Genomic DNA, 14414 nt, shown 5'->3' on the forward strand with positions numbered 1-14414 from the left:
TCTTTCCCATGACCCTGTAGCCTTGCCTTAGGGGAGCACCCCAGGACCCATTAAACGAAGCCCCTCCTCTCCTCCAGGGTATCCACTCCTTTAACCTGAAGAGAGGCCAGACCAGGAGCAGCAGACCCAGCTATCCACATCTGAGTTTGAATCCAAGAGAACTGGAAGTAGGGTCTCCAAGAGATACTTGATGCCCACATTCACGGCAGCATCCTTCACAACAGCCAAAAGGTGGAAACAATGGAGGTGCCGTCGTAGATGAATGGATAAGCAAAATGTTATATAGATATGCAATGGAATATGATTCAGCCTTAAAAGGAAGGGAATTTAAACACACTCTAAGTCATAGGTGAATCTTGAAAACATTCTGCCAAGTGAAACAAACCAATCACTGTGGACAAACACTACATGATTCCATTCACATGACTACCCAGGGTAGTCACATGCATAGAGACAGAAGATAGAACAGGAGTTTCAGGAGGAGTTAGTGTTTAATGGGTGCACAGTTTCAGTTGGGAAAGATGAATAAAGTTCTGGAGATGGATGGTGGTCATGGCTATACAACAATGTGAATGCACTTTTTCCACCACTAAACTGTACACTTAAAACTGGCTAAGATAGCAAATGTTATGATATGTGTGTTCTGACCCAGTTTTAACTAAATAAAATAGAGAGGAGCAGCAGGTGGGGAGAAGGGATGGAGCCTGAACCCTGCTTCTGGCCTTGAGGCTTAAGAGCATGTGGGTCTCCGGGACCTTGAGGTCCCACGTGGACTGAGGGTCCTAAAGGTCCATCCTGTGCCCTTACCTCTGCTGCTATTTCAGCCCCTCTGCTCGGGCAACATGAAAACTCAGGACACAAGACAAACGATTTTGTGAAAAGGATGAAGTTCAGGTCGGAGTGGGAGATGTGTGATGCTGGGAACTCAGGAGAGAAGACTGATGCCAAGTGGGGACTGGTGAGCCGGAGGGGTTGGGCCCATCCTGACTCCACTCTTTCCTCCTCCCTGAGACCATGGCAGCGCTCCCTCTCCAAAAGTGGCACAGGCCTGACCTTGCCCCCTGCTACGGCAAGGAGATCCAACCTGTCCATCCTAAAGGAAATCAGTCCTGAATGTTCATTGGAAGGACTGATGCTGAAGCTGAAACTCCAGTTCTTTGGCCACCTGATGCGAAAAATTGACTCACTAGAAAAGACCCTGATGCTGGGAAAGATTGAAGGCAGGAGGAGCAGGGGACGATAGAGGATGAGATGGCTGGATGGCATCACCGACTCAATGGACATGAGTTTGAGTAAGCTCCGGCAGTGGGTGATGGACAGGGAAGCCTGGCGTGCTGCAGTCCATGGGGTCGCAGTTGGACACAACTTCATGACTGAACTGAAACCCACATTTGCCCGAGGAGCTGCATCTAGGGATGTATTTGGACTAAGAGGAGTAGAGTTGGGATTTCTCATCCCCAAGTCCTACAGGAAAATCCGGCAGCTCAAGAACAATACAGCGAGGGTGTCTGAATCTCAGAGTCCTCTCAGTCAACCCAAGGATCCCTTCTACTTCGCACAGGAGAAACCAAGGCAGGGAGAGGAAAAAATAACAGTTCAATGTCAGCAGATGCACTGGCAGCTAAAGAACTCAGATGCTGACCTGCCATCTTTCCTCCTCTTAATGAAAGAGGCAAGTTCTCCCTGGCAGATAGGACCACCTTAGGATGGGGTGGTGGGTCAGAAAGATCCCCCAGAGAATTTAGGACTAGGGGCCTTCAAAACCCTCCTGTGGTGAGCTGGATCCTCGCCTGGGGGCTGGACCCGTTCTGGTCTGGGATGGAAGTTAAGCCTCTCTCTCTTCCCCTGTAAGATTCTCTCTGAGATTTGTTTTTTAATGAGTCCTCCTTGCCAGTGGCCCCATAAAGGCCTATTTTGCATATAAAAAGCTTGGCGGCTCTGAGACTAAGTTCATTAATAATAATTGGAGAGAGTTGGGGCTGGGCCGGGCCCATTTTCCTCTGGTGGCGCTACTGATTGACCACAGTGTCCCTCCTAATTGAAAGTAAAATGGCAATTTCTCCCCAGGCAACAAGGCATGGAGGGACCACTGCCACCCGGCTGCCTCCGCCCCCACACCCCAGACCCTGCCTAGCCTCGTGCTGAGATCCCAGATACAACACCACCTCTGAGTCTGCTCAGGGGAAATTTCAGAGCAGACTTCCACGTTTCTCCACCAAACATTTCTCTGAGGCCCTGTTCCCCAGCGCTCCAGCCATGGTCCTCACCTTTGAGCTTTCTTAACTAGAAAGAACCTGGTTTGGGAATCCTGTACAAGTGCAAGTCCGTTTTCTTCCTCTTGCTGACTTCAGTCTTGTTCACTGTTCACTGTTCAGGCTCTGAACAGTGCAGGGCTTCCCTACCAATGGGGACTAAAAACCCGTCCCCATAGGGTCATTTCAGGGGAAGTTCATGAACCACCCTGTATAATACGTCTGGCACAGAGGAGCAAGTGCTCAAATTTTAAAAAGAGTTGGTTCTTTCCTCGTTCATCCGTCTCAGCTCAGGCTGCACCTGGTCTCTCAGCTACTCCCTTTTTCTAAGGCTCCTGCTCCCCTGCTCCCACCTCGCCTCTGTGTTATTTTGTTCTTTTCCACGAACTCGCATCAATTCCCACGGTCCAGCCTATCCACCCCTTCTTGACTTTAGAGCCTGACAATTTCAACAGCTCCAAGTGCCCCTAACACAAGGCAGACAGGTAGAGAGGTCCCAGCTCTGTTCACTGCTCATCTAGCGGCTGTCCCCTCTTCCAGAAGGTTCCGTGTGCTCTAAGAGAGGACCTCGGCTGGCCAACCACATGGCTTTGGACAAGTTCCCAAACCCTCTGGGTCTCCTCACCCATAAAATGAAGAGGCTGGTTTGGATTCAGTGAATTGTATGGTCCCGGTTCTATTATCAACCCAGTAGATGATCTGGGACACATCCTCACATCACCTTTCTGAGACTCAGTTTTCCCATCTCTAAAATGGGGGCAAACAATGCCTGTTCAGGTAGCTCACAGCGTGGTATTCAAAATATCAACCACTGCATGCTGGAAGGTGGTGGGGGGTACTTTGTGGGGGAGGTTGGTCTCCTGGAAGTGCCATTTACCTACTGCTGCTGCTGCTAAGTCACTTCAGTCGTGTCCGACTCTGTGTGACCCCATAGATGGCAGCCCACCAGGCACCCCTGTCCCTGGGATTCTCCAGGCAAGAACACTGGAGTGGGTTGCCATTTCCTTCTCCAATGCATGAAAGTGAAAAGTGAAAGGGAAGACACTCAGTCGTGTCCAACTCTTCGAGACCCCATGGGCTGCAGCCTACCAGGCTCCTCCATTCATGGGATTTTCCAGGCACGAGTACTGGAGTGGGGTGCCATTTCCTTCTCCTAGGACGGAAGTATTTTAATAACTGATATTTTGAGAGTGAGATGGTTGGATGACATCATTGACTCAATGGACATGAGTTTGAGCAAACCCCAGGAGATAGTGAAGGACAGGGAAGGCTGGCATGCTGCAGTCTGTGGAGTTGCAAAAAATCGGACATGACTGAGTGACTGGACAAAAACAATATTGCAACCTGGCATAGTCACACCAGCGGACACTGATAGGCAGTGTGTGATACTGCTACTCTAGCTCAGACAATCAACACGGTGCAAGGAGTACAAGGCTTCATCCCGTAACCCACGTTTCCATCACCTTACACACATTTTGCCACGTGCTATCTTATTTCACAGCACAACACATATGATCACCCCCATGTCCATGAGCAAGAAATGAAGAAGACCAGTTACCTCACTCAGTCCCCACAATGACCACGAACAAGACACTCCCATCATCATCTCACTTTCATCCCCACATGATGACCAAACCCCCTTACAATTGAATTCCTTAAAAACATTCTGCCCTTCTTTTTCCAGAGAAGATATTTCTTTAAACAATCATTTGAAAGGGCCAGCTCCTGGAGAGTAGAAAACACCTGCATTTAGCAAGATTATTTGGAGACTCATGCCTATATTAAGAGCCAGATTCCTGGGAGGCTGTTTTGCCCGTGACAACATTCTGCAGTCCTAAGAATAAGCTGAGGGTGGGGAGAAGGGTGCCTTGAAGTGCAAGAACATTTTTAATGTCTTGGCTTTCAGGAAGAGGCTCCGGTGGACTCCAGGTCCACCATCTAGCCTTGTGCATGTTTTAGTTTCCACTTTTCCACTGAAATGAACACGGAAGTAAAGACAGCATGACCAATTATGGGGTAGCGTCAATCCCAAGCCGACACATGAGGGCAAAAAGCACGCCTTTCTGTCTACCATGTCCAGCGTGTCATTGGCTGCTTTATACAGAGGTTTCATTGCACATTTAAATAATTGAACAAGGACATAAAGAGTGTTGCCCAGCTGGGAGAGGAAAATCTGCCTCCAGGGCTGGTGGTGCCTGGGGAGGGGGTGGTGGTAGGCTGTGGATTTACAGCCCCTAGTGTGTTTACAAGATGAGGGCTCTAATTCTCTCAGTTGTTACTGCAAGACTAGGGGGATGTGATGTTCTGGGGCGGGAGTGGGGGAGCTGGGTGGGGGCAGCACAGAAGGGTAGCTAAGAAATAAGTAATTTGCAGGTCACCCCTCCCCCCATGTCACCTCAGCCGCCATCAATTCCAAAGCCAAGTCAGCCCCAGCCTCAACCCCCAAATTTACACTCACCTTCTCAGACCCAGGGTGCCCAATACAAAAATGCAATGCACCATATATTTTCTTCACTGTTCCCCAAGTTTATAATGCCATTAGCGTGATCTATGATGGGCCGGTTTATGGAGAGAGCCAAGTAATAATACAAAAAGGAAATACCCATAACCTTAAGCAGGGGGAGGGGCAGATGAGATTGATGGAAAGTGCAATTGAGTGGAGAAATGGCAACCCAGTAATAGAAACCTGCAGAGGGGGCAGGGGCACAAGGGGCGAGCAAGTTCTTGAGCTGGGTCTGGCTTTGTTTTCTCAAAGGAGGGTGAAAGGCATAGCAAGGATGCTTTTGTTTCCTTGAGTTGGGTCTCCGGAATAGTTCCTCTGCAAAAAGGGGAGCAGAGTCACTGACAAGGTGACCTGAGCTTCTTCAAGTCCTGCTGGGGGACAGGCCCTTGGCCTGCCTTATCTCTGGGCATGGGGCTTATTTCAGCAGCCTGTCCTGGGCCTGGACTTTCCCTGCCTTACTAATTCTGCAGTCCTGGGGAGGACTGACCTTGGTATCTGCAGGTTTCCCAATACCTGTCCTGGCAATGGATTCATCTCAGCGCTATCGGGGTAGTAGGGGACTTGGGGAGAGGCTTTCAAGCACAGCTTTGGAAATCAGAATTCATTTTGCCTCTTCTGATCTCACAGCGGTTCTCTGGAGAAAGGCTCTGGTTGAACTTCAGGAAGAGAGGGGCTGCAGGAAGCTCCTCTATGAGCCTGCTCATGGGCGCTAGGTGAGCCTTGCCTTCCTCACAAAGCTCAGCCAGGCTGGAGCCAGAACAACACAGCATCAAGTATAGCTGACTCTGTCGTTCAGTGTAGATGAGAAATAACAGCAAAATAGTCCTTTGAGGATAAATTCTTCTCAATGCATGTGCTTTCCCATGGAAGTTTGCCTTTGTTCCCCAAGAACCATAGTTATTAAGTGCGTGGGCTTGATGGGGGGCTCAGGTCACCTAGCAGAGGATTCCAAAACCACTTGGAGACCAGCAGCCCCTCCCTCCTTGGTGAAGGCGAGAGCATGGCCTTGTTGGTAGCTGTCCTGGTGAAAGCCCATTCCAGTGGGAAGCCAGGAGTCTCAGCTGATACTGGAGGAACAAGACTGAAAACTGTGATCCATCTTCAGCTTTCCCTCATCTTCCTCTTCCTACTCTTGTCGGTACCTGGGATCTGGCAGCTGATCTAAAGACCCAGGCTTGTTATCACAATGCCATCATTAGTTGAAACAAAATCATTCCTTGTAACTGGAATACAGTGACTATAAACGACATATGCTATTGGGCATTCTATTTCTAATAATTGTAATTACTGGAGAATACTTGCCATTAATATAATAACAACAATGATTGACCAGTTCTCTGTTCCAGACCAATAACTTCACCTGAATGCCGTCTTTGTTCAGGGGAAAAAAAGAGGTAATTCAACATGCGTGGTGATAGTCAGTCAACAAAGCCAGTGTTGAAACTGGAAGACGCCTGGATGAAAATCTTCTTAGGGATACAGGATGCTGCTGGGGAGTAGAAGGGCCACCTGGCAGCCTCCTTCTTGGCTAACAAAAGGCCTCTGTCTACATCCCCACACTCAAAGGTGGAAAGCAAATGAAAACCTAGGGACTTCTAGAAGAATGGCTGGGGCTGAGTCTCCTGTTCATTCCCAGGGTGTGTTTGGGCCTAGAAGTTCAGGGCTGCTACAAACCTGAGGCTATGTGAGCCCCTCGTTGGGCAGAACTGGGAGACCTAGGCCACCCTTGGACACCCCCCGATAAGGCCACTTCCTGGATGTGGGTTTCTCGTTGATGTTCTCCAAATTATTTCCACTGATAATACAGAACCTCAGCGATCATGTGGACCAATGGTCCCATTTCACACGTCTTTAAATACAGATCCACTGGTCTCTTGTGTGTGTGCTAGTCCTTCGGTTGTGTCCGGCTCTTTGTGACCCCAAGGACTGTAGCTCTCCCGGCTTCTCTGTCCATGGGCTTTTCCAGACAAGAATACTGGAGTGGGTTGCCATGCCCTTCTCCAGGGGATCTTCCCAACGCAGGGATCCTACCTGGGTCTCCCATTGCAGGCAGATTCTTTACTGTCTGAGCCACCATATAATTTTATATACTGTTAAACCTCCCATAATGCTTTGTGTGTAGGAAATGCTCAGCAGTGGGTAAGGCAGGATGAGAGGTGACCTGTGACAATGTTTCAGAGTACCCTGCCATGAATAAGCTCTTCACCTGGCATGGAGACTGGGTTATTGTGTCTGGAGTCTTCCTCAAAATCACCATTCAAATGTGTAAATTTCTTTGTTACCCCTTATTCCTGTTACCAGCTCTTCTGAGAGACAAAAATATAGAAAACAAAACAATGACATTAAAAAAAAATCATCATATTTCCATTAGCAGCCAGGACTTTTTTTTTTTTTTTTTAAATCTCTGAGGACAATGACCTTCTTCTGCTGACCTAAAATGGCTCGAATCAGCCAATAGCCCACAGATATGTACTTATTTCTTTTCTCCTTGGTACATCTCCAGGAAGACGCTGTTACAACAACCACGATGGAGTGGTGAACTCTGGCCTCTTTGTGTTATATTCAAAATAGTCTGTTATTGATCTGGGTATAGTGCAACCTACAAGTTTGGACTCGGAGGAGCACAGCTGTAAAGCTTCCTTCTCTTGAAATAAATAAACATCCAAGAAAAAGAGAAGCCAATGTTAATTCCATTCCGTGATGTGATAAGAGAGGCATGGTGATTTCAAGGTATCTGGGAGCCTGTCACTGTGATGGCTTGCCATAACAACGGTGACTGGACTGTAGTGGGTTAGTCCTTCTCTTTGCCCCTCCATCCATCACGCTCCTCCAGGCTTTTTCTTCTGTTGAGGACCCTGGTGCCACACCCTCTGAGGTTCCATGAATCCCCAGTGACCTTTGCCACAACCAGGTACAGATGGGAGCTGTGCCTGGCTTGTGATCTGGGCTCTTGAAAACATTGTTCTTTTATGGAGATCACTGAATGCCACTGGGAAACGTGGTGGGCTCTTGCTTTATTCTTTTTTGTTTTTTTTCCCCTCTCTTTCTGAATAGCAGATGCCAGCTCCTTTTACATATTTAAAAGAAAAGGAACTTGGGACAGGAGGAGCAAACAAGACAGAAAAAGCAGAAATGTGGAAACCTCCTTCAAGGTAATTAGATGATTAGGGCCTTTGAAATCCACCAGATAGCTCAATTGTCTCTGTTTTAATTTTATTCTCGGGCCTCTCTACACGTGAAATCCCTGCCAGATACACCAGTCTGGGAAGCCAGAGGCAGTCTGAAAACCTCTTTGTCTCTGCTTCCATCAAGTTACTTGTGGGTTTCTGAGCAACATAAGAAGACATATTTCCTAAGCTCTTAGCCCTTGCTTGGTGGGTCAACCAGCCCTTCTTCTGCTCCTGACATCACACTAAGACAAAAGTCCAGGACTGAGGAGACGGTACAGCCTTTTTTCAGGGTCTTCATGCCAAGATGTGCCCCTTGGCTGTCAGACCCCTGTCTGTCTTATTAGCTTTAGCTCCACTTTGTCTTAGTTCAAGACAAGCAGAGACTGTAACCATAAAAATTAGACTCACATTCCTACTTAAAGCCAGGACATAACCTCTTTTCTTCCTTTCCCCATGAAGGGATGATCTAGGTCTGGGGCTCTTCTCTGGATTATGAATTCAGAGCAGCCATTTCCAGCCATAGACAGACCCGGTCATAGAGGCAGAGGGTCATAGAGGGTCTAGAGATTTCCACAGCCTGTTCTTATTCTGGTCTGAAACCTACAAGGGACTTGACGGGAGCAGTCAAAAGAGGATTTCAGCCTCTGTCCAGCTTCCCAGGCTGGTGTATCTGGGAGGGATTTCATGTGTGGAGAGGCCCAAGAATGAGACCAAAACAGAGACAATTGAGCTATCTCGTGGATTTCACAAGCCCTGAAATCATTTAATGACCTTGAGGAATGTTTTCACATTTCTGCTTTTTTCTGTCTTCTTTGTTCCTTTGATCCCCCACCCAGTAGGGATCATCCTTTTACTCGACAACCTCACCATTCCTTGCCTTTCCCTCTACATGGACGGCTCTGCCCACTCTCTACCCGGAGAAGTCCTGTCTGGCCAGCACATCCTGGGAAAACGGGATCCAGGGCTGGAAATTCCTCATTGCCAGGCACAAGTCAGTTATTTTTCCTGGGTAAGGAGGGCCCGACACAGTAGATGCTGGTGGTGAGAAATTTCCCTGGTGGTCCAGTGGTTGAGAGTCTGCCTCCCAGTGCAGGGGACGAGGGTTCGATCCTTGTTGGGGAACTTAGGTCCCACATGCTTCAGGACAACTAAACCCGCATGCTGCAACTAGAGAGCCTGCACGCTGCAGCTACTGAACCTGTGAGCTCTAGAGCCTGCACTCTGCAACAAGAGAAGCTTGTGCATTGCAACCAAGACCCAGTGTAGGCAAAAGAAAAAGAAAAAGAAAAGAAGATGCTGGTGGTGAGGTGTCATTCCTACCTTTCAGAGACAAGACAGCTTCCCTCCTGCCCTTAAGGGTTTGGCCTAATTTAGGGTTCCTGGTGGGTGGGAATCTAGCCAGAGGGGGAGGGGGCACCAAGGCGAGCCTCTGTGTTCTCACCATGCCCTATCCAGTCCCCTAAAGAGCCCTTATGCTTTCTGTACCTGGAAAGGCCCTGCTCTCACAGCTATGGTTTTGCCATATGGTCATGGCACTCATGTAGGTGTGTGAAGAGGGCTGGAAGGTACATCCAAGACCTGCGGGTGGGGGCAATATCGGAGCCTGTCTGAGTCCAGTGTTGGTTGAGACAGTGCCCTGTCCTTGCATCCAGTGGGGTCTAACCAACATGGTATAGATATCGCTTCTCCATCTTTCTATTCTAAACAACAGCATTCTAAACCACTCTGCTCAGAACTACTGACCCCATGGTTGGAGTCAAAAAGCACCATCATGTTGGAACAACAGTAGACTTTTTCAAAGTGATTTTACACCCATTATCCTTGAGGTCTTTGCCCTAAAGCTTACACTATCAGAGAGGAGACAATATAGGCATAGAGGATGTCTATTATGATGATGAAGACTTTGCAGGGATAAGACTAAAGATGAGGAGGGAACAGAAACAGTGCCATGGTCATGGAGCCTGACTCAGTGATTCAGAGTGGACTGTGCAGCTGAATCGCAGATGCCTCAGCCCCGAGGGGCCATCAGCTGGTCTGGGAGACTTTGCATCTCTACGTGTTCCCAGGTGATGCCAATGCTGCTGGTCTGGGGACCACACTTTGAGAACCACCACTCTGCAGGGGTGGAGGTAATTTGACCTTTTTGATCTCAGCTCGGCTTTGTGGACAATGCTCCAAGGGAAAGCTAGAGGACTCTACACACAATCCTGCTCTGTACAATTATTTCCAGGGCACACACACACATCTCTGGAATTGTTTTGGAACTCACCTGGTGTGCAGAGGGTCATACTGGCTGGAGTGACCTGGAAGGCACTTCTGCCTGTAACTGAACCCCCAGGACTGATCCAGAGTGGAGAACTTTGCTTGTTTACTGCTTTCAAGAAATGATCCTTTAAGAGGCAGGGTTGGAGAGCGAGGGGGTGGTCCTCCTGGATTTACCTCTCTTTCCTCTTTTTAAGGGAGAGCCTCCCTGTGTGTCCCTTGCTCACGGCAGGCAGCACTCATGGCTCTGGCTGCGGGACCTACCTCAGGCAGCTTCACCCGGCCTTCCTGGAAGGAGCAAGACCTGGGGTCGTGGGTGCAGACGTGGCGGTATTTACACCAATGGCAGCGATACGGGCTCTCCACGCAGGACAGGCACCTGGGCACAGAGGCGGAAAAGGCACACGTCAGAGAACCCGTATGCGCCCAAAGCCGGGCGCTGAAGACTCCAGAGCCTAGCAAAACGTGTCTCCTGGTAGGAGAAACCACCCTTACACAGTCAGGAAGAGCAGATCTGGTTAAAAACCCAGCCCCTTTCTCTCCAAGTCCTCAGGAAGCTGGGAGTCTCTGGCCTCCTCCCTTTTAGTCAGGTACTTGACAGCCTGATCCCCCGGGACCTCATCAAGCGCCCTCCATTTTTACAGGATGGCCCTTGCATTGGCTGAATAGGGAAACAGTGAGGTCTGGAGTTGAGGGGCTCATCCAGAGAACCCATCGGAATTAGGACAAACAGTGAAATTGAGTTTTAATTCCAGTTGACTCCAGAGTCTCGGCTGACATGGACCCACCCTGGCAGAGGAAGGTCCTGAGGCTGCCCCCTCAGTATGATGGGCTCTTGTAGAGTTGGCAGCCCAACCTCTACTCATTACCCTAGGAAACACAAGGCAACTTGATAAAAGCACCTTCCTGTTTAAAACCCAGCATGGTTCCCTTCTTATAAAAGGTCAAACCTAAATACCTTGCCATGCAGGCTAAGCCCTTTGTGGTCCAGGCCCACCCTCCCAGCACGCGTCTGGTGCGTCAGCCAAGAACAGGCTGTGCTGTCACCAAGCTGTCCTTCTACCTGGAGTACCATTTCTTCTGCCTCACCATCTCCTCTTGCTTCTTTGACTGATGGCGAGTTGGTCTCACTGAAACCTTCACCCCATTCATCCCCTTGTTTCTGTCTCTGAGACAGTACTGGTCTTGCTGTATTATATTTTACTTATGTGCTGTCCTGTGTATCTGCTTGCCCACTAGGCCATGATTCTTGGGGGGTAGGGATTGAATCTTTGCATGTTATTATTTTCTGATCCTCCCTGTCTAATGAGTAACACACTGTCTTGCACATAGGAAGCTTAAAGTCATTTGATAGACTGAATGGAAACTTAGAATATGCTTTCATCTACTAACTTCACTTTCCTAGAGGGGCAAAAGGGGAGTGAGGGATTAGGTTACTAATTGTAAAGCCATGGCAAGCTCTTTTGAAAGGAGGAGGAAGAGAATTCCAATTGGCTGGGAGGAATGGCCGCCTGTTACGTGGGGCTCCAAAGAGAGCCAAGCTGTGGACTCACAGCTGCCATAACCAATAACCAGACAAAGCCCACAGCCTAGAGCCCCAAATATCTTTGGTGATGTTAACTAGCTTGTCCTATATGGAGAAGGAAACAGAACATTATGTTAAAGCCAGCAGAGCTTTTTGAGATCAGGCTCTGTGGCTTTCAAACTGTGCTCTAGGGAACCCTGGGAATTCCATGGAGCTTTTCTGGAGACTGTGTGAGATGTGAGGGATTCCTAGACAGAGGGGGTCCAGGTGCCCTTAACTCTCAACCATCTTCTACTTCCATTCATTTTGTTTCTCGGGCTTTCACACCTGATTTTAGTTGAAGAAAGGTTTCTATGGTGAAAGAAAGGTTTGTACCTTCTCAGTATGGTCCAAACCCATCCTTTTAGAGAGGAAATAATAATATAATAACAGTAAAGTGCACAGTGCCTAAACAATGGGCCAGACATGGATCTAAGTGCCATCCTTGTAATGGCTTTTTTAGCTCTCGCAGCCACCGGTGGGGGCTGGCAAGCAATCAGCAAAGTACCAGACAATGGGACCGAGCCCTCACCATGTCAGCTGTTAAGTATGTGGGTGACATCCCCAGGAGGAGAACTACCGCTTCCTCGTTTACAGAAGACACTGGGCGCAGAATAGCTATGTGGACTAGCTGGCCTGATGCCACAGCCCGAGCCTCTGTCCTCCGTGGCTTCCCTCAGGAAGTGGATGCTCCAGTCAAACAGAGCCAGAGCTGGAACCTGAGCAAGAGCCAGACCCCGCCCCAGGCCAAAGCCTTCCTCTGACCCTTGCCAGCTGAGTCTTGACCCCTCTGCAGGGAAACTGTGCAAGCTGAGCATTCGGGTGACTTGTGGGACCACCTGCTCACACACATGGGACATCCTCTCACTCCCCAGACCCCTTTTCTCATCTGGGGTGCTGGCTGCTCTGTTCTGCAGGTGAAAAGCACCCCCTCCTCAACCGATGGTGGAAGGTGAATCAGGTTAGACAGATTTATGCCAGAGAAGATGTATGGGCGAGGGACCTGGAGCTCCCCAGCTCACAGGCTCTCACTCTGCTGATTCTAGCCTCTTCCCATTAACCCCATGGGTGCCAGAGGAGGGAGGTGAGAGGTCACCTTATAGGGCCTTCGGATGGTAAGACGGAACAAGGGTGGGGCCTCCTATCTTTGGATGAGCTTTGACCCCAGAAACAGGGAGTTAAGTGAGACTGGGGGACACTTACGAATTGTGGACGCTGCAGTTGTAGAAGACAAAGCTAGTGCTGGCGAAGGTCATGCCTGTCTCCTTCGACTTGAGCTGCAGCTGGACAACGTGGTGGTCCCCTGTGGGCAGAGCCGGCCATGGGGTCAGGTGGAGGGCCACAATCACGTGTCAGGTCCCACTGAGAGCAGCACACCTTGGGAAAGGGCCGCCCACTCCCCAGGAGGTGTGGGGAGCTCTAACAGGACTTGGAATCAGCTGGGCCCAGTCCAGGGCAGAATGGAATAATCCAAGAACAGAATAGCTGCAGACAGTAGTTCTAGTCTATTCCTTTTTCCTCACTCTAGTCCCAGCATCCACCTCTCATTTGCTTACTAGGTTCTTTCCTGTACACACACACACACACACACACTCTGACAGGTATTCACATGTGCATTCACATGTATGATGTCCATGCAGGCTGCACAGAATTGTGAAAACACACATTGACTAGCTACCAGGAGAAACGTGTAGACACTTGGCAATGTTGCCACAAACCATGCAAGAAGTTTTGCACGTACGTAAGTGCCCCACAAGCCCCTTCCACTTCTGTAAGGGGAGACTCTGAGGCTCCCTCCTCGGGGGGACTGGTGGCTCCACTCGGGCGGGCGTCCCTGGACTCCTCAGCTGGCGCCAGTGAGGAGCTGAGGCCCATGTTTAATTCACAGCCCTGACCCCAGGCCCCTTGTTCTGAGCCTTCCCCAAGAGCCTCATTAATCAATCAGCTCGGAACAAACGTGACAAGCCCAAATCGGAGGACCAACATGGAATCAGGCTGCCCAGGCCGGTCTGTGCCTCCCAGTGCTGGGCTTCTGTCCACTCTATCCTTCCCATGGCAGCCAGCCACGAACAGGCAGCTCTGGGGAGGCTGGGTGGGTCGGGGATGGTGTGGAAAGCAGTCAGGGTCAGAGACCCTGCAGTGTAGGAGGAGGTAAGGAGCCAAACGACCCCTGCACCCCATCCCTCCTCCCATGCTGCAGCAAGATCTCTAAGCTGGCACTCTCTGATGCTGTGCTGGCCGTTCCCTCCCTCGCCCTCTTGGCATTGCTCCTCACCCATGGTGAGGCTGACTCCTGGATGCTCACCCGGTTTCAATTCCAAAGGCAGTGGAGGGACACTCCATCCCCGTCTTCCTAGAGCATCCCCACCAAGGTACACCCTTTCCTCCAACCCTCCCCTCCTGCGTGCTCCCCCCTCCCCAATCCCCTGCATCTGTCCTGAGTTCTCGTGGTCCAGGCAGCAGGAGGAAGGACTTGCCGCCCAGCTTTGCCTCTGGGGACTGCTCACCGTTCTCCGTGATGATCCGGGGCACCTCCTTGGCTGCCGGGGAGTAACACTGGATCTGATTGCCTATCACCAGCCCATCCATCTCTGACAGGTCCTCAAAGGTGCAGTTGACGCCAGCTGTCAGCTCCGGGACATTGTATGTCTCCAGGACCAGCT

At 49.9% G+C, this 14414-nt stretch overlaps 1 protein-coding gene across 1 annotated transcript in view; it reads right to left on the bottom strand.

Annotated features, from left to right (window-relative positions):
• PLXNA4 (plexin A4) overlaps positions 1–14414 on the bottom strand; it is a 480825-nt gene that overhangs the window by 84805 nt on the left and 381606 nt on the right. The window contains exons 7-9 of the mRNA XM_070369025.1: positions 14259–14412; positions 12955–13054; positions 10452–10566 (exon numbers count right to left, since the gene is read on the bottom strand). Of these exons, the coding sequence (XP_070225126.1) occupies positions 10452–10566; positions 12955–13054; positions 14259–14412 (369 nt within the window). The remainder of the gene's footprint in view (positions 1–10451; positions 10567–12954; positions 13055–14258; positions 14413–14414) is intronic.

The sequence above is a fragment of the Bos mutus genome, chromosome 4 (genome assembly GCF_027580195.1).
Source record: "Bos mutus isolate GX-2022 chromosome 4, NWIPB_WYAK_1.1, whole genome shotgun sequence".
NCBI classification, from domain to species: domain Eukaryota; kingdom Metazoa; phylum Chordata; class Mammalia; order Artiodactyla; family Bovidae; genus Bos; species Bos mutus.